The 20,412-nt window shown below is 38.1% G+C and overlaps 1 protein-coding gene across 5 annotated transcripts in view; it reads left to right on the forward strand.

Annotated features, from left to right (window-relative positions):
* RUFY3 (RUN and FYVE domain containing 3) overlaps nt 1-20,412 on the forward strand; it is a 78,270-nt gene that overhangs the window by 54,858 nt on the left and 3,000 nt on the right. For 3 of the 5 annotated variants that reach the window (XM_012659864.1, XM_012659862.1, XM_012659863.1), the window contains exons 7-17: nt 487-552; nt 2,151-2,220; nt 4,959-5,051; nt 6,416-6,499; nt 8,010-8,177; nt 8,708-8,805; nt 12,985-13,104; nt 14,174-14,273; nt 16,111-16,175; nt 18,715-18,742; nt 19,831-19,899. In XM_012659864.1, the coding sequence (XP_012515318.1) occupies nt 487-552; nt 2,151-2,220; nt 4,959-5,051; nt 6,416-6,499; nt 8,010-8,177; nt 8,708-8,805; nt 12,985-13,104; nt 14,174-14,273; nt 16,111-16,175; nt 18,715-18,742; nt 19,831-19,899 (961 nt within the window). Of the gene's footprint in view, nt 1-486; nt 553-2,150; nt 2,221-4,958; nt 5,052-6,415; nt 6,500-8,009; nt 8,178-8,707; nt 8,810-10,420; nt 10,660-12,984; nt 13,105-14,173; nt 14,274-16,110; nt 16,176-18,714; nt 18,743-19,830; nt 19,900-20,412 lie in introns of those variants that run through there. The other 2 variants (XM_012659866.1, XM_012659865.1) reach the window with 2 other exon arrangements.

Genomic DNA, 20,412 nt, shown 5'->3' on the forward strand with positions numbered 1-20,412 from the left:
AATAATTAAAATACTTGATCTTTATGAAAGCCTTTTATACCATTCACTTTGAATGTAAACAGCACTTAAAGGCAAATATGTGGCCTTTGAGAACAACCGTATTATACTAGAATGAACTTAATTCTTATGAAAAATGGAAAATTGTTACTGCAAATAATACTAGCAAAGCTGAAAAACCTATAGCTAACAAGAACATTTTTATCCTTCAAATGTTTATGATAGAGTACAACATTCTACCTATAACCTAAATTATTAAGGTTTGTAAGCTACAACAAGTGCTTTATTAATGTGGGGTTTTTTTCATTTTAAACATCTGAGTGTTTCTGGTTGATTTGTCTAGGGGATTATACATCAGGTCTGTCTTCTGGTTCAATGCCACAATTTTTTTTTTTCCATGTTTCATGAAAAGATGGAGGAGGGGGATCAGGATCTTGGCGTTTCTAGTGTTATTTATTTTATTTCTATTTTCTCTCCTTTCCCCCGCAGAGATGGTCAGATTACTGCAATTCTGGACCAGAAGAACTATGTAGAGGAACTCAACAGACACCTGAAGTAATGAATCAATACATTCCTTGGGAATTGTTGAGGTAGAAGGGAAGGGCAGAATGATGAGCAGTGAGGATAAATTCTGACAATACTCATCAAACATATACAGAATTCCTGCTTGCCAGGCACTGAGTTAGGCACCTGATAAACGGCATTTAACTGTTTTAGTAACCTTTAATGAAAGGCAGTTAATATTAGTATTTAATTATAGCTCTAGTGATTAAATACATTTGGTGACAAATTTTTAAATAATGTGACATACACAGTTGAAATTGGCAGCCCTCTTGGTCCAGCAGATATAGCCACATACTTCAGGACTGACCTCGGGTAAACCACTCATTACTTTAGTACCTTTAGATGACTCATATCTCTTTGCTTCCCTGCGTTTCTCATTTATATATTGAATTGATGGTATTAGTTTACCTTTCTTCACCATCACTACCGTGAATTTACCAAGGACAGTAGTCCCCCCTTATCTGCAGGGGTCCTTCCCAAGACCCTCACTGGATGCCTGAAACCGCAGATAACGCCAAACCTTTTATGCACTGTGTTTTTTCCTATACATGCATACCTATGGTAAAGTTTAAATTATAAATTGGGGACAGTAGAGATTAACAATAACAAATAAAATAGAACAATTTTATTAATAAGAGTAATATGAATATGTTCTCTCTCTCTTTCTAACTCTATCTCAAATACTTTATTGTATTTGTATTTGTATTTGCACTCAACTGTTTTCAGACCACTATTGACTATGGGTAACTGAAACCATGGAAAGCAAAAATTGTGAATAAGGAGGGATTATTTTTAGAACTGTCCAAAACATGAGACAGTTTTCTGTCTTCAGAGGAGAGCTATGCAAAAGCTATTGGTATTTCTCAAGTACTTTGATGTTTTTGTTATGCTAAAGACTGCTGGATGATTTAGAAGAATAATTAATAGATTCATTAATTATTATCTTGTTCATACTTCTCTTATGAAAGATAGCCATTTTTAATTTAAGTGAGACCTCTAAGATGATTATACTAGTATCAATATAAATTTTGAGTAGGCTTGGTTCCAGCTGGCAAATTCAAGAATAGTTTAAGTACATTTTTTCTGGGGACCAAGAACTAATAGTGACTATAATGAATGGCGGAGATGTTAGCCAAGCAAAGATATGGTTACAGTCAGCAATGAAATATAAACAAGGACTCTTATTATTTACTCTTTCTTTGCCTTAGTTTATCTGTAATTGGGGATGCCTAACACATAGGGTTGTTAAAAGGAGTAAATGAAATAATGCAAGTAACATAGTTTAGAAGAGTGCTTGGTACATGTAAACACTTAATTCATGTAGCCTATTATTATCACAGATCTTAAAATTTATTGTGTAGTGCATCAGCTCTTTGATTTCAATGAACAAATACGTACTGAATTCAAATTCCAATGTCAAAGCCATAGCAGGTAAGGCAGACACAACCCTTTGTAAACTTAGAGCCTGTAGGTCTGCTGAGAATTGTGGCCATTAGACCATGAATGATGAGTGTGATGGGTGTTTAAAAAGGAAGGTAGAGGCTATTGTTCTTTTTTCAAAAGAGACCTATATTTTTTCTTCTTGATAGTGCTACTGTAAATAACCTCCAGGCAAAAGTAGATGCATTAGAAAAATCCAACACTAAACTGACAGAGGAGGTAAGTGTTTTGGAAATTCTTTCATTGACTTACAGAATTTAATAATGTGCATTGGTAGAACCAGTGATGTCTATGCAACCTCAGAAATGAAGGACTTGACTTTTCAGATATAGCTACTATAGAGTATGTAACTCCTTGTTCTGCTGGAATGGCCACTCAGCCTGTCGCAGGGGTGCCATTTACACAGTAGGACTGCGCAGGCTGTGTGGCCAGGGGTCTTGTTTACCTGGCGGGTCAAGTATCTTGATTTCTTTTGTGTGAATGTTTTGTCTGGGCTAGCGTAAAGTAAATGTTTAGCATACAGCATGATATTCATCATTTATTCATTCTGGAAAACATTTTTGGCACTATTTGTGTACAAGAGCCAGACAAAGGTTTTTATGTGCCAGGCATCGATTTATGTGTTCCAGGTTGGCCAACTCCCCACCCCCACAGACAGATAAGATAAAGAACAGGGGTCAGGAGACCAGTAGTCCCTGCTTACATGTCACACTACTTACATGTCATGTGCCGCTGAGTAAGTCAGTCACTTGACCATTAAGAGGCCCGGTTCTGTCACTGGCAGAGGATGGTGTTGACGGTCTACTTCCCTTTTCACCTCACAATGACTCTGAAGATCAGATAAAAATAGATGTATGTGTGAAAAGTCTTAGAAAAGTCCCTAAAATAAGAACAGAAAAACAACCCCATGTTTTACTTCTGATTAACAAACATATTTTTTCTAACTTGCCAAAGGATAAGCTACAGGGTTTTTTCATTAAATAGCATTAGATGTTTCTATGAAAGATACTAAATAAATAAATAAAAATATTAAATAAATACCCAGGTGGCAAAGTGTTTATCTTCTTTATTTCTAATTATAATGATTCTGTTACATACAGTGGGATAAATTCGGTTTAAATAAAATCAAATTAAAGCACTTGTCAGAAAGGTGCTGTTTCATCAGTTTTTCTTCGGAATGAACATTTTCATCATTATAATTTTAAAATGCCCTCCTTATTAGCTCTGTGGACTTCATTTTTGGCTGAAAATTCTTAAATGTTACATATATTGAAATTTTAATTTATGGATATGACACTTAGAATCTTATCCCACTGGCTTTGGGAATACTGAGCACAGAAATTTCTACTGTGTTTCTGCTGTCACTGCACGGAGGCAGTGAGGCATGGCGGCTGAGCATGGTCTCTTTTTTTTTTTTCTTTTTTTTTAAAAGGCTGGTCAAGTGGAAGAGCATGGTCTCTAAGGCCAGGCTACTTGCGTTCCTGGCCTGGCTCTGGCACTTGCTAGTTTTCTAATCCTGGGCCAATGACTTGAACCTCTATTCCTTGGTTCACTTACCTGTAAAATGAGAATAACAATAATACTGTTTTATAAGATTGTTGTGCGAATTTAAATGATTTAATACACAATGCGGGCCTAGAACAGTGCCTGACACATCATAAGCACTCAGTACACATAGCTGTGAATTCTGTTCCCTCAGTCACACTTGTCCTTCTGACTTAGACTTATTATACTAACAATATTCATTTACTTATTTATTTTACCAGTAACACTTATTTTCTCAAAACTCTGAACTTGTAGAGATAAGTAAGCACCATGTGTACATTATAGAGAACACATAAGTTTAATCCGTTCTACCTTTTCTTATTTCCATTTCTGGATTTAAGAGGGCTAGTAAAAGAACCCCCTCCTGAGTTCTGAACTAGAATGACAAAATGAGAAGAATTAAGCAGATGAAAGTATAAATAATCCACTTTATTATCAGTAAAGTTGAATTAAAAAGCCCACTTGGATCTGCAGCCATAACCAGGTTTCCTCATACTTTCTCTTAAGTCAAGATCTCGAAATGAGCTGCCTGAGGGCGTACTTGCATCTAGAGAGCACACCTACTTGCCCAGATACTTCTTTATATGTTATTAGGCCCAGGGAACAAAGAGAGAAAGAAATGGCCTTCCAGGCTGGCCTGCACAAGGCATGCCTGAGCTGTAGCTTTCCTGTATTTACCTTGTTAAAACACGCACTGCGCAGAACCCGCGCCTGCTGCTAGGGAGGAGGTAAGGAAACAGAAGACTAGCCTGGCTGCCAGGAGCCTGCTCAGTTCTCCCTCCCAGCCCCAGTCAGGCCCCACCTTCACGCTCTCTGTGAGTGTAGAAGGTACAGAAGGAAAAAGTATTTATATCATACTTTTCCCTCCCAGGGAATGGGGATTTGAATGTTTCCCCTGAGCAGCATACTGCTGATAGCATTACTTTATCTTTTTAGATGCTGAAATGAAAAATCTCTTCATTGTTTAATGGGATCTTTTAGAGTGAGAACTCTGGAGTTCATTCCTTTAGTCTTTTAAAATTATCTATGAAAGGTCTTTTGGAGGGTTTGTGATGTGGGCCATGGCATGAGGTGACCTCTTTATTAAATAGTTTAGAAGTCAATATTCTTGCTAAATATAATTACAAGTTATCCATGAGAACACCCTGGAAATGAACAATCTTAATATTTTGGCCCTGAAAAATGTTTCCATGTAAAAGCAGCAATAGGAGATGTTTTTTGTTTTTATTTTAACCTACTTTAAAAATATTTCTCCTAAGTTCCCTATAAGAATATTCTTATTGGGTTACAGATAGCTTGCTTTCTTTCTAAGACTATCCAAGACTGAAAGTTATGTCCTAGCAAATCATGCATTATCTTATACTATGTTAATTTTTAAAAGATAAAGATTATTTTAAAAATTTTATCAACAGCTTGCAGTTGCAAACAACAGGATTATTACCTTGCAAGAAGAAATGGAACGAGTTAAAGAGGAAAGTTCCTACATCCTGGAATCCAATCGGAAGGTTAATCTTACTGGATTTATAAAATATTCATAGAGAGCATGTCAGTGTGTTAGCGGTAGGGGAAAGTCTTTATTTTAAGCAACAAGCATTTGCAGGTATAAAGCACCCTGTGTTTACTTGGACTCCATTCATCACTGAGGGCATGATGAGTGTTCTGGGAGGGTGGTACCCCTTTTTCTACAGATGCTTCTTGGTTTCATTGCCACCTACATCTGTTTAGAGACTTTAAGAAACAATCTAATTCAGTTTCTTGTTTTTATGTACTAATGAGTCATACTGTATTTAACTATTACATCTGTTATATTAAATATGCCATTATTTTTACATCCTGTGACTGTTTTATAAGAAGTGACACCTTATTATTTGATATCACTGGGAGTTACGATATAAATGAATTTTCTAGATCACTTAATCCCTTAAAGCAGCAACCTTTTTAATACATATCTAATCAGATTTTGCAAACCTTTTATGTATCGTACAAGTCCAACCCTTCTTTTTTTTTCTCTAAAAATAACTAAAGCAGCATAAGCCTTCTTAATTAAGGACATAATTGTTAACACATTTAGCCCTGTATAGTGGGCTAAGATCATAATGATCACCATTGGCAATTCTGTACTGAGTTATAACAGTACTACTTTAGGAGGCTATTGAGATTGATAGAGCTTCTAACAGCTACACTTAAATATTCCCAGATTGCTGTGGATTTTTTTTTCTGCCTTTTATGAATTCACTAGCATCTCTTACTTTTTACACTGTTAGTGTTGCCATCTCTAGAAAAGTCTCCCCACTTCTTTTTATCTTTATGCTTCTAATCTACTGTGACCTAGGAATCCAGATATCCAAAGTTACTAAAATTGTTCTTACAGAATGGCTAGGCTCTGACTGGGGACTAAAGCAGTTTGTGAGTAAGGTGTTTGCCTTTAGTGCATGGACTTCATGAAAGAAACCGTGACTGCTCACAGGAATTTTTTGATGACTTGTTTATTTTTAGCTATAATCTGTCTGAATAGTTCAAGATGCCAGATGTGAGATCTCTGGAGAATGAGTGTATTACCTTTTAAGCCTTTGGTCCAATTCATATTTTTCTATGAATACTATATTATTCTTAGAGGCTGATTTTTAAAACTACTACCACCTGGTTTGGTAACCTATCTTAGGATTTTAAATAAAGTGGCAGGAAACCCCCAATTCAGTTTAACCTTTTAATATTTACTGACTTTTTCACTTTCTTTATTGTCTTTGTTCATGGTCATACCTGCTTAGGTATGATCATTTTTCCTTACTAAATAGCAGTGGTAGTGTCTGCTAATTCTGTATACGTTAATTAAATCCTAAATGCGTACAATTTTATTTATCTTTTCAAGGGTCCTAAGCAAGACAGAACTTCAGAAGGGCAAGCACTAAGTGAAGCAAGAAAGCATTTAAAGGAGGAGACACAATTACGATTGGTAAACTTTGCTTAAGTTTTAATAATTCGGGAACACAGTAAAAGTAACTGCCTACTTAGAAGTTTTATCATACAAACCAAGATTAGGGATATCAGTAGTGTAAAAATTTTTATAGATCCTGTAAAATTATTTCTCTTTCTTTTCAACCCACATTCCCTATAATGCTTTCTCAATCCTTTTCTGAGTATTCTCAAAAGCAACGAGAGTTTGCCGATATTTTTTTTTTTGCCTTTATAGTTTGTATTATAAAAACATTGGGTATATATAGAACCTACTTTTTAAGCTCTTTCCCTGCTGCGACAATGGGTCCGGTTGTCATGTATCATGCTCTGTAAACCTGTATCTTGCTCCCGCCCTATAATCCTATCTTTCTCTCCTCAATAAACCTTATTTTCATGCTTGCCTTAAAAAAATAAAATAAAAAATAAAAAAAAATTATGTAATCCCCACTCCTACCTCATCATCATGCCTGCAAAGATTCTGATATGTCTTCTTGGAGCAAGCAATTCCTCTTCCTCTTACAAAGAATCATTAATATAGAATTATACTCTTATTTTTAGCTGTTATTTCTGAATTTACTCTTGGTCTTAGATTTAAATGGATAAATTTATCATCCAGTATTAGTCTTAAGATTTTTTTTTTTTAGAAATTAAATTATATATATAAAAATTAATGAGATACAACCTCACTCCAATCAGAATGGCTACTATCAAAAAATCAAGAGGCCAGGCACGGCAGCTCACTCCTGTAATCCTAGCACTCTGAGAGGCCGAGCCGGGAGGATCGCTTGAGCTCAGGAGTTCGAGACCAGCCTGAGCAAAGAGCGAGACCCCATCTCTACTAAAAATAGAAAAATTAGCTGGGCATGGTGTTGTGGGCCGGTAGTCCCAGCTATTCGGGAGGCTGAGGCAGGAGGACTGCTTGAGCCCAGGAGTTTGAGGTTGCAGTGAGCTATGATGATGCCACCACACTCTACCTGGGTGACAGAGTGAGACCCTGTCTCAAAAAAAAGAAAAAAAGGGAGGTTTCATGTGAAGTGAGTCTAAAAATTCTGTTAGCCATATTGGTTATTCCTAGTAATTGAGATGACACCCTGGGGACCCAGAGGGTCTTGTAGGTTCCCAGGGCTCTTAAATAACAACGTTCAAATGTAGGAGAATCACAGCTGCTTCACTTTGTGCCAACTACTGTGACGCTTCATGTGTATTTCTATAGTAGGACATGACATTAGTGTCTCAACATCCAATGAAGTGCCTCAAGCATGTGTGTATTTTATATTTACTAGCACTTTTTTAGCTAAGCAAGGTTTTCAGATTTGTACATTATTGAGCAGATGTTATTATATATGCTAATTATTGTTGTTAATGTCTCTGAAAAGGAACGATAGCTTATAACTATTTTGCCGACTGTTCAGACCTAGGAAGTTTGGCGTACCTTTTCCTGTGAAATTCTATGGTCTGTGCTCAACTGAGGAAAGAGAGTGTAAGTGATGTACTTGCTTTGGGGGCAGGATGTCGAGAAGGAGCTGGAGATCCAGATCAGCATGAGGCAGGAGATGGAGCTGGCCATGAAGATGCTGGAGAAGGACGTGTGCGAGAAGCAGGACGCGCTGGTGTCCCTTCGGCAGCAGCTGGATGACCTCAGGGCTCTCAAGCACGAACTCGCCTTCAAGCTGCAGGTGGGGGAAACAGGAGGAGGAGACTCACGGCTCCAAAATCCTGGGGCTTCCCTCCGCCCTCTTGTTCTCTAGAATCGCACTTCACATACAAGAGGGAAGGGCCACATCTCATTTTGATGTTAGCTTCCAGTAAACCACGTTAAGAATCAGACCGTCGCAGGATCCCGTATTGCTGTTCTGGAAAGCCATGGCCACTTTCCACATTGTAATAGGGGGCGGGGATCTTTTCTATCCTATGAGATAATTTCTACTCTCCAGCCTAACATGCCAGCCGAGCTATCTATTCTAGTAGCGTTTATACTGGGATATGATAACTCAGTGACCCTTCTGATATTGTGATAGGGCTGCCTATAACAATACTAATTTTAAACAAATTGCTTTTTTTTTTTTTCCCATTTGAGAATTAACTGCTATACAAACATATGAGCATTTTTATTTTCCCACTTACCATTAGGTTCAAAAGGCATGTGTGATTTATATTTTAATATTTTTTTGTTAGATAGATCATTTATAATTCATTTCCATAACAGAGTTCAGACTTAGGCGTAAAACAGAAAAGTGAACTAAACAGTCGCTTGGAAGAGAAGACTAATCAGATGGCCGCTACCATCAAGCAACTCGAGCAAAGGTAAAAGTGCAGTTTCTTTAATGAAGCATTTCGGGCTGTCAGGGCTGGGAGTGAAGAGAACGTGCTATGCTTTCAGCAAATAGAAAGTATATGAAATTCTTTCCGCTTAACATCAGACATGCTGGTAGAAAGAAAGCTAATTATATTTGTTTGTGTTTTCTAAGATATGACTGAAAATGTTTTTAAGAAATGTCAGCTTTTTGTGACTTTTGAACATCAGAACTTGCACTTAATGCATGTCAGTATCGTGTGTTAGAGAAAGATCACTTAGAAGGGTGAAAGGACTTTTATTAAATACATGTTTGTGATTCTGTGATCTTATTGTTCATCACTAAAGCCTTTGGATATGTTGTTGCTAGGTGATGTTGGGATACAGGGAGATAGGTGTTCTCAAAGGATCTATTCTGGATCTTTCTGTCCCTTCTTTAACCCTTTTCTCTCCTCTTTCCTGTCTCCTTTTTCTCTCTACTTTCTCCTGAGTAGTTCTGTAGCTTTCACTGCCCCCTACAGTGTGTTTCTCCAGCTCTGACCCTCATCTGGAGACTAGTCTTGAGTTTTCATCCTCTGACCAGCTATCTTCCACCAGTACCTACAGTTCGGTCTGCCCAAACCACATCTTCTCCTTGTGCTACTCTCTTGTTTTCCTGTTTGTCTGAAACCACCATCTTTTTCCTAGTGACTCAGCAGCCGAAAGAAGTGTCTGAGATTTCAAGATTGACTGTAACACCACACCCAAGGGTGTTGGATGTTTCCACCTTTAATGTCCACTCATCACCCTTCTTGCACTTGCGCAAAACCAAACTACTGGTCCCTGGACATGCTTCCTGTTTTCCAATGCATTCCCACTAGTTCCACCAATTAAAAATGCCCTCCCTCTTCCCGTTCCCTGTTCTTCAGGTACATTTTTTACATTCAGGTTCAAATGCCACCTCCCCAAAGCTTCCTCTGATACCTTTCCCAGCTAAAAATGGTCTGTCCTTCTTGGAATTCCCATAGCCTTATGTGTGTATCTGTCTATACTGCTCATGACACTTCTGACTGTCTGCTTTACCTTGTAGCCCTTTGTATACGTTTCTTACCTTCTAATGAGAGTGTAAGCTTCTTGTGGTTAGTTAGTTCATCTTTTTTGTTTCCTCACTGAACCTGTCACAGTGCCTTGAATGTACAAGGCGTTCATTCTGTAGATAGGTGAATGAATGGATGAATGGTGACTTATTTTATTCAGACGATTCTTAACCTGGAAGTGTCTTGAACAACGGTGTATATTAATGTTAATTCAAAAGTTAATTGTAAATTAATAAATAAGCTTGAAACCTCTGGTATGGCTGATAAATCAAAAGGCATCAATCTACCTAGGAAAGAAAGTTATCTAAGTACTTGCTCATAAGCAGTTACATGTTTATGATTTAACATATCAGTTTTGGTGCTTATAAATAGTGTTCAAATGTACCTAGTTTTCAATGGCTTTTTGACTTGGATTTAAAGCAGGCAGAACTGAAATAATGACATATCTCTTCAAATATTAAGCTGACTTAATCTCTTGCTATTTTTGTGTTTCCTGTGTATTCTTTTTCTCATTCCCCTTTCACTCCATGTTTATTTTTATTTTATTCAGTGAAAAGGATTTGGTGAAACAGGCAAAGACCTTAAATAGTGCAGCAAATAAACTGATCCCAAAACATCATTAGGCATTTTGCAGTTGATCACCTCGCAAGTCTGATATCACATCTTAGTTGTAAAAGGAAGAAATCTGAAAGTTACTATGTTTAAGCTCTGACTCTGTATAAAATGTGACCAAAAATTGACTTGGAATTTGTCAGACTTTTAAAAAAGCAGTTGGATATATAGGTTGAGTTTTTTCTTATTGTCTCCCCAGAGTTAGAAAAATTGGTATAAATCCCTAATTAAATACTAAATAAAGTGGGAAATTATTTCTGAGTTGACCAATAAATAAAAACACCACTGAAAAAAAAAAAAAAGCCTAGGGAACTGAAGCTCTGTGCATATATTAACGATGCCTTTACAACCCAGTCCTTGATAATATCAGATTCTAGGTGCATCGTTCATGTCTGTGTTTGCAAGCCTGTTCTGCCATTGCAAAGTGAGGAACTAGAGGTAACTACCACGTGAACTTGGACTCCCCCAAAGTGGTTCTTTGTGTCCAGGCCATGACCCCTTTTCACTTTTGTTATATAGGTTTTAATCCCCAAGCCAAGGATGAGTGCTTAGGATTTCACCACAGTTCTACTCTCAGTAACCAAGATTGCTTGCAACTTTTTGCCTTAGTGACTTTGAAAAAGAAGAAAAAAATAGCATCCTTACATTTCTTTAAAGTACATAGAGATAAAGTTAGTAATTAGGTAACGTATGATAACATAATAACGTGGAAGCTTGGGAAACCCTCCTAATATTTGTCATCTTCTACCTCTGCCGTTTTTCTGCAATTCTGCTTCCTACTTAGGTAGCTCAGAGAGAACAATTTTAATAAAAACACTCCTCTCCTATTATAAAAAATATACTACACATTTTTCAGATCTATCCTGCTTTTCCTGTTGGAGTAAAGAGGACAAGGTTTAGACATGAGCGATGATTTCCTGCCTGTCATTCCTCACCTAGAAACATTGACTTAAGAGTTTCTGTTACTATTTGTTTAGATGGGGATTTGCTAAATGTTCTGGGAAACTAATAATTTAACTGTAAGAAAAACATTTCAGAGTAGGAAATAGATAAATGATCAACTTACATTCCTTATTATTATTTAGCGTAAAAATAAAGATTCCCAGTAGATATCCACAAGCAATATTAGCAGGGCTTCTTTTTCTAAGTGACCACAGACCTAACCCTTTCTAGGCTTTACATTGTAAATAATCCTATAAATACTTTGATTTTTTAAAATGACTTTTGATTTGGAGAGACAGGCTTGACACAAGCCTTCATTCCTTCAAAAGGTCTTGGCATAATATTTGTTTTTTTTTCTTTTTTCTCATTCTGGTATGCTTTGCAGCATTTCAGCTGCTTAGGTGGGGACAAAGATAGCCCCTTTGCTTCCAGCTCTTGAAATTCTTTACCTTCTTGGCAAAACCAGAATTAAGAGAGTAAGATAGAATTCATGTCTGCTTGTATAGGTCCTTGCATAGACTTGCACCAAAATCAAGTCAAAGAACGTGTAAGTTTAGACCAACTTCATGGAAGATCCTGTGTTCTTGAGCTTATTTTAGTTCTTACAATTTTGCACCTATATAAATATAACTCTTACTATATTCTTATCTTCATCAACCTTTTATGGTAAAGAGTTGCCTTTTCTATGAGCATTTGGAAGGAGTGATCAAACACCCAAATAAAACTTTTTAAAGGCTACACTATACTTCTAAATTCTATTATATAAAGCCCCAAATGCTTTACCTTCTAAATTAAAACATACTTCTTTATAGGAGCAAAGTTATAAGCTGTTTAGAAGAAAATATCCATCAGATCTTCCAGAGAATGTGGTCAGGAGTCTTACACAAACCCAGCGCCGAGTTCTTTGTTCACTCAGTGAGACGCCACTCGGTGGGTGATGGGATGGAAAAGGAAGGAGACAGCCAAACTCTGACAAAACCTTTTCCTTATAGAATAACGGAAAGCCTGGGTAGGGGTCGATGTATAATGTTCCATGGTTTAATGTATATGGTTTGGAGAAAGTACAAGAAAAACATTATAATTCCACGTATAAGAAGGTAGTTACCCATTTGCAAGTTCCAGTTATGTGTGTAAAATGGAAATATAAAGTACCAAACCTATTAGGAAATAAAAAACAAAAAAAAAGTGGATTTAACTTCAATTATTGTGTACTTGAGGTTGGCTTTGGATATGGATTTTCTAAAAAGTGATGTTTTATTGTTTATCATCTAATGGCTGTAAACTGTAGTACTAGAATAAAAAAAAAGTGGAAAATCAGCTTTTCCTCTGCCTGGTTCACCTTCATCTTGCTTTTCTTTAGAATTTATTTCTTCTCCATCTTTTTTCCCCCGTAATTTCTTCCCTGTCTCCTTCAATGTTTTTATTTATTTATTTTTTTTCCCCTCTCTCGGTCTCTCTACGCCTTCTTCCTTGGGTTGTTTTATTTTGTGTTGTGAACTTGGTCTTCCTCCCCACCATGGCTTTTGTTTTTTATCACAAGTTCATGTGGCTCACATCCAGATTGCGCCAGGCTGAGCGAGACCGCCAGTCTGCGGAGTTGGACAACCGGCTCTTCAAACAGGATTTCGGAGACAAGATCAACAGTCTGCAGCTGGAGGTGGAGGAGCTCACCAGGCAGCGGTGAAGAGGGGCAGCCTGAGCGGGCAGGGAGGTCGTGGGTGATTCTCAGGCGAGACTGCGGGGAAGGGGTTTCAGGGCTGTTGGCCGTCAGCTCTGTCTTCACGGTGTATCCTTCCTCTGGAACTGGGATCCAGAAAGCTTCACGCGCATCACCATTCCCCAAGACCTATAAACGTAGTTTGTGATCAGCGCATTAGGAAATTAGAGCTCAGGGTCCCAGATAAATAGTAATTAGTGGCCAAGAAAACACTAATAATAAGTTAATATTTCTGGAATTCTCACCGTGTGCCAGATACTTTATAAGACATTTTATATGCAGTCTCTCCTAATATCTTGACATCAGCCCTGGCAGGTGATGTTTCTGCCCCCACTCTCAGATGAAATTAAAGCTCAGAGAGGTTGAATGTGTCCACATCATACGATTAAGCTACTAAGTGGCAACACTATCATTTAAAAACTTCTCTCTCTAACTTCAAGCCCTTGACCATTTTTCCAGATTGTCTCTCAAATCAGACCCACTTCTGTGCTGAAGCCACTGACTTCGAAGAAATAGAACTTTGTTGGATATAAAGCCCATGGCTACTAAGGACACTAGTGGCTGAGAGTGTCACTGGGGATTAAATACATAACCGTAAAGAGAGACCAGCTAATTAATATGAAATGGAACTATAACATCTGTACCTTCATTCTGTATCTTGTTGAAAATTTAAAAATACTGTATTTCATTTATAGCAAATCCTACTGCTGGTCAATCAATTGGCCACAACTCTTCATTGAAAGTTAATATAAAATACTGATATTCAGAGCGGTCGCCCTCAGGCACTGGGAGATCCTGAAGTACATTCTTAATCATCCAAGAAGGATTTAACATGTTTTGTGTATCTCAGTGCTGTTGGTTTTATTGTATTTTAGTACTTTAAAGCTTGGTTGTCCGTATGTGCCTAGTAATTTGTTATTAATCGAGTATTAAAATTTAATTACTGAACTTTAGAAAAGGGTTTCTCATTCTTTAGAGAATATGAGTATAGAAATCCAAATTTTCTTCCTTTTTCTCTCCTTCCTATCCCAGGAACCAGCTTGAGTTAGAACTAAAACAGGAAAAAGAAAGAAGATTACAAAACAACAGGAACATCCCAGGGAAGGGTTCCCAAAAGCCAGAACCCAAGATGGTAATATTTGCTATTCCCTTCTTAATTTATTAATTTTAATTTGAATTTTAGCAGCCACTTTGATGGGCCTGTCTGTGTTCTTTCATGGATCACATACTCGCTATGGCCTCGAGTATGCAGATAGCAACTGGTGATGGTGTAAACATGAAAGCCTGCTTCTGAGTCTGCCTCTGGGACACTCTTTCTAACTTGGTTTCATTTGGAAAGGGGGATTTTAATAATCCTAATTTCCAGTGACACTCTTTTCCCTTTTAAATTTTTTGGTAAGATTATTATGGTATCTTAACAAAAATGTGTGTTTCTTGGATTCTGCTAATATTTTTAATAATATGGTATAATGATCCCTCCCCAATCCCTGAAGTCTCCTTTAACAGAGTTTTCTTAAATGTGGATTTGCTTGAGTGCATCTTTTTCAAAATCATGAGGGTTTCAATTTGAGTATACGCAAGGAACTTCTCATGGGAATAACTAGAAAGAGAGGGGACTAGGTTTGAGGAAGGGAAAGTAAAATTGAGTGGTTTAAAGAACAAAAGTAGAAATTTCTACAGAACGGTCTTCAAAGGAGAGAATTCCAGCTCCTGTAGAGGTCAGGGAGTTAAAATTGCGTAAGGTCATCTCTGGGACCCGGGAAACAGGAGCCAGCCTCTTCAAATAGTACAATCAGAAAAGCATGAAATACTTCTTCTATGAATAACAAACCTGGGAAACATTGCCTCCTTTGTGTACCTATTACATATAGCAAAACAGGACAAATTTATAAGTTTCTTATTTAAAAATTCTAGAGAATAAGCTACTGATTTGCTGGAGAGTAGAAAAGAATGGTACATGGACTTATATAGAACCTATTACTAATCTCTTGAAGTGTGCGAAGAACTACTCTGTAGCCTGCTGTCTTTTTTTTATTTCAGATCAGTGAACATAAAATCTGAAGGGTTTATAGAGATTTTACTTAAAATCTTGGCCCTTCTTACCCTATTTTTCTAATAAGGCTTTAAGTTTTCCAGTTTTTAATTTCTCTGCAGTGGCGTTTCGGTAAATACTGCACTGACCTCTCTTGCTTGATACCTGAGTGATCTAAGAACACACGTTCGAGCCGAGCACAGCAGCACATGCCTGTAATCCCAGCTATTCAGGAGCCTGAGGCGGGAGGATCCTTTGAGCCCAGGAGTTTGAGGGCAACATAGCAAGACCCCATCTCAAAAAGAGAAAAAAAAAAACCACACACACACACACATTGCACTTTTGCAGATGGGGAGCATTTCAAGGCAGGCAGCAGTGTGTGTACGCCACAGAAAGAATTTGTCCCTAAAAACTTCCAGGCAGGGTTTAAGAGTATTGGTAGAAATGTAAGTTAGAACTTTACATTGGTCCTTCAGAGTAGAAAACTTGAGTTGTACAGGCTGGAGAAGTTGTCGTAGCATTGGGGAATCTACTTAGTTAATGTCCAGAGGATGACACAGTCTGCTGGATACGGCCATGCTTGGCTTTGCCAGTTTTTCAGAGCTCAGTCAAGAAAAGCATTGTATTTCTCATAAGAAGAACTGATACCTTGAGCCCACTTTGCAAGAAAATAGAATACATTCTAAGTTTTATTTGAATCTCAGCAATTTAAGAAAATATCTACTCTGAAAATCAGAATTTGGAAGCTGAATCAGAATAGTTAAGATACTAGCTGGAGCAGAGAATGAGGAAGCATGCTTTAAAGTTAGATACTCTTCCTTTAAAAAGCCACTTAGCTTTATACCCGAACTAAGGCATCGTAAAAGAAAATGTCTGCAACATCATCGTCGTTTGGCATTCTGAATAATTAATAAATTGGGCTGTTTTCTTTTGGCAGGATGGGAAGCACAAAATTCAAGAGGAAAATGTTAAACTAAAAAAGTCCCTGGAAGAAAACCACAGGTGTTTGTTAATTAAGTATTTAACTAAGTATTTAACTAAGACGTAAAGTTATTTTGACATAAAGTTATTTTGGAGTGGTGGGAAAGAGGGAGATTTAGATGCACATTGCCATTGACACAGACCAAACACTGATTTATATTAATATTAATATACCAGAAAGACATTTTGATAACTTGCTAAGCTTTCTAAAAAAGAAAAAAAAAAAGACATTTTGAAGGGAAAAATGAATAAACCATATAACATGTATTAAAGCAAACCCGTTAGGCCATTTCAGAAGAAAGAAGGGTGGTCAGGCTGTCCTCTGACTCTTCCCTGCTTAATCCTCAAACTCAAATTATCACTGAAAAGATAATTGCTCACCTTTCCTGAATTAGTATTCCAAGAGAATAAAGCACGAGTCATAGCATTTCTTAGGTTCTCAATGGATTTGAGTATGACCTGTATCCACAAGTGTGTTAAATTTCAAATAAGTATTCTCATTTCCCTTACCTCGTTTCTCCTTTTCATAAGAATCTCAAACAGCTTAACTTCATTCCTTTTTCTTAACTCTTCATCTGATTTGCTCACTGTGAAGAGCACAGGGTTATTTCAAGGCAGCTGACTTTTAACAGTTATTTTAGCAGGTTAGAAATATAACAAAGTATTGCATGGTGCCACCGCATTAAAAAATGAAGGAGACCCAACTGTATGACATTCTGGAAAAGGCCAAACCATGGAGACGGTAAAAAAAAAAAAAAAAGTCAGTGTTTGCCAGGGGTTAGAGGAAGGTGGGCATGAACAGGCAGAGCACAGACGAATTTTTAGGGTGGTAAAACTATTCTGTATGATACTGTAACAGAAGATACATGTCACTAGACAGTTGTCCAGACCCATAGAATGTCCAGCACCAAGTGTGAACCCCTGTATAAACCACGGACTCTGGGTGACTCTGCCGTGTCAGCGTAGGCTGATCAGTTGTAACAAATGTACCGCTCTGGTGAGGAGTTGATAAAGAGGCTCGGGTGGGGCGGGGGCTATAAGGGAAATCTCTGTGCTTTCTACTTAATTTTGCTGTGAACCCAAAACTGCTCTAAAAATAAAAATCGATTTTAAAAGGTGGGGCGAGAGGTTAGTGGTGGGGAATGATACCATAGAGGGATTTTGAGAGGACCGTATGTACAGTGTCCATTTGGGGCAGCCGTCCCTGTCCAGGCTTTGTTGCCTGAAGAATGAGGTGTGTGTGGTGTGCCGTCTGGAGCAGAAGGAGCTGCTAGAGAAGAGAAATCACACAGCCAACAGCAGGCTAATGGCGCAGGTCCTTAAATACCCCTTCCTTGCCTCAAAGGCCAGAATGAGTCCAAAGTCTTTAATTTTGCCCCCAAAGAGCATGGTTAGCTAACCTTACACTACAGCCCGTCTAACATCACAGATTGGCACGGGCACAGGGAAGGGAACTAGAAAGGCCATAAAATTAACCGTGGCTTCCACGTGCCTTTCAGGGTAAACCTAGTTCCAGACTAAAATGAAATCATTTATTTGAACAATCAGGAGTGTCTGTTACATGTCAAGTTCTGATTTAGGCCCTGGGAATGTAACGTAATACTTCCTTATATCTGTACTGCGCTCAGCAGCTTAGAAAGTCAGTTCCACATTCGCTGTCTGCCCACAAAAATGTGTCTATTCCTACTTTACAGATGAGAGACCTGAGGGGCACAGAGTCTAGGTGACATACCCAGATTGCCTCTTCGTATCACGTCTTCTGTCTTTAAGTCCTTTGTCTCTGCACCACATAACATAGCAGCTTCTAGGACCTAATCTGGCTGGAACTGGAATCGTAAGACATACCAGTCTCCTGGGATTGTGGTCCAGGAAACATCTGAAAACCTGGTCACCCCATGTACATGTCTGGTGGTCACACTGCCACTTGACCAAAGAGAGTAGGAACCATTGTAATCTGTGGTGCATTTTCCCCATAACCAAGAGTGGGCTTTGATTCTCTGTTCAGGCTCTACTTTATGTTGGGAAAATCAAGGTTAGCTTTAGTTAGTCTCATGCAGAAATATTTCAACATGAGTTTTCATGTGACAATCTCATTCATTCCCTTTCCTTTATTAATTTGCTAAAGCTCACATTTTAAGAATATTTTGGAGAGGGAACTAACACATAACATACGATAATGATAGATGTCCATAACATCAGGTATTTTAAAAGCTACTAAGATATACGGCCGATGGGCCATTGGAGTCTTACATGCTGGGAAACATAAATGCTGACTATTTTCTTGATAGTAAAAAGGAAATGTAAAATATTACTCCAAATCTGTTTTTAAGTGGGAACCATTAATGTAGGTCGAAGAGTCAGATTCTAGTTACAGATTTAACAACCAAAATTTCTTCTCCTAGGAGGTCAAAATGAGTAATTATGTTGTTCCCCAAAATATAAAAGAACTACAGCATTACTTGTTTGACAACGTGTTTGTCTTCTGAGCTTTCTGTTGAGATGACATAAACAGAAGTGTACTAAGTTGCTGTTTGTTACTGTTTTTAATTCTCTGTTGTAGGCTGCAGTCTCACCCTGTGGATGAACAGGTAACAGAGCCTCCTGTTTTAAAACGTCTCGTATAAAGTAAGAAGTTGGTTGCACCATGCCTAGCCAGTAGACATGGGAGGAAGATGAATGGGCACAGTCCTGTTTATCATCCTTTTAACAACACCCTGAACAAGCAGATGTTGCCTAAAGCTCTCACAGGAAGCAGCCCAGCTTTGAGCAATTTGCTTAGTAAACAGCAGTTCTCACTTATTTGAAATTATCTCTGACAGGAGACCTAAGAGAGCTAGCTCACGTTACCTCCCTTATATAAAAAGACGGAGAAAAAATGTTTTGATCACTTAGAAATGAGCTGACATAAACGGTTGTATATATTTTGCAAATGTATACAAATGTATTACAAGCCCATGAGAAAGACAATAAATTCAACTATGTCTGAGTCACCCCTGTCACTTACCTGATAGGATATAAAATGAACCCTATCGCTCTCCATTCTCAATGGTAGAGTGAAACAAGAGGGTTGGGACAGTTTTATTTTTTGTTTTTAGAGACAGGGTCTCACTCTGTCACTCAGGCTGGAGTGCAGTGGTGTGATCATAGCTCACCGCAGCCTCTAACTCCGAGGCTCAGGTGATCCTCCCATTCAGCCACCCATGAGTAGCAAGGACTACAGGTGTGCACCACCATGCCCATGCCCAGCTAATTTTTAAAAAATTTTTTGTAGAGATGGGGTCTTACTATGTTGCCCAGGCTGATCTTGAACTCTTGGCCTCAAGCAATCCTCCCACCCCAGCCTCTGAAAGTACTGGGATTGCAGGCATGAGCCACCTTACCCAGCTGGGATGGGACAGTTTTTAAAATTTTTTACTTCACACTTCTATATGCTTGAATTTTTTTTTAGAAATAAAATTACATGTTACTTGTATAAATATAAATTAAAAGAGGTAGAAAGTGAATGATAGATTTTCAGAGTTGTATCAAGGGGGTAGGATTATACGTAATTTATTTTTTTTTAGTTTCCACGTGGTCTGTATTGTGGTGGTATTAATTTTGTTGCTGGAAAATGCATATTCTGAAAGTATTAATGTTTCAGGCACTAAGGGATACTAACTGGGTCGTTGTGGTTTAGGATCAGCCGCTGCTCTCTGCAAAGCCACAAGTGTGTCAGCTATGCCACGAGGATGGCAGCCCATCAAAGGTAACTGGTGAGAAATGAACAGGGTCTTCATAGATGCCGCCCACCGTACCACTAGCTTCCCAGCAATGCCAGGGACCTGGCCGTGTAGGGTGCAGGGTGGACTGTCCCAGCACCGGGTAGGGTGAAAAGCAAGAGCAGGCATTTGCCAGAAAACTGTTCTTTTTCAGTCATCATAATTCATGTCAGTAAATTCCCATAAAATAAAAATAAATAACTACATACACAGTTTAAAACAAATAAGCAGATATAAACTTATAAAGAATATTTTTGGAGTGCCTACTGTGTAGAATGTGCTGTTCCGTGTGCTAGAGAAAGAGTAATGAACAACACAGACCAAGTCTCTGTCGTTTTGAAGCTTATGTCCTTTGTAGCTGTCGTTCTACAAATGAAGAACCTTGGACTCAGAGATAAGAAGTACCTTTCCCAAACTTACTCTAGTCACAAGTGGTGAAGTCCAATTTCCAGCCAGGTTTTGGCTCCAAAGTATACAGTCCTACCCCTGCATCCTGCTCA

Source organism: Propithecus coquereli, unplaced genomic scaffold (assembly GCF_000956105.1).
Source record: "Propithecus coquereli isolate 6110/MARCELLA unplaced genomic scaffold, Pcoq_1.0 Scaffold64, whole genome shotgun sequence".
In the NCBI taxonomy this organism is placed as follows: domain Eukaryota; kingdom Metazoa; phylum Chordata; class Mammalia; order Primates; family Indriidae; genus Propithecus; species Propithecus coquereli.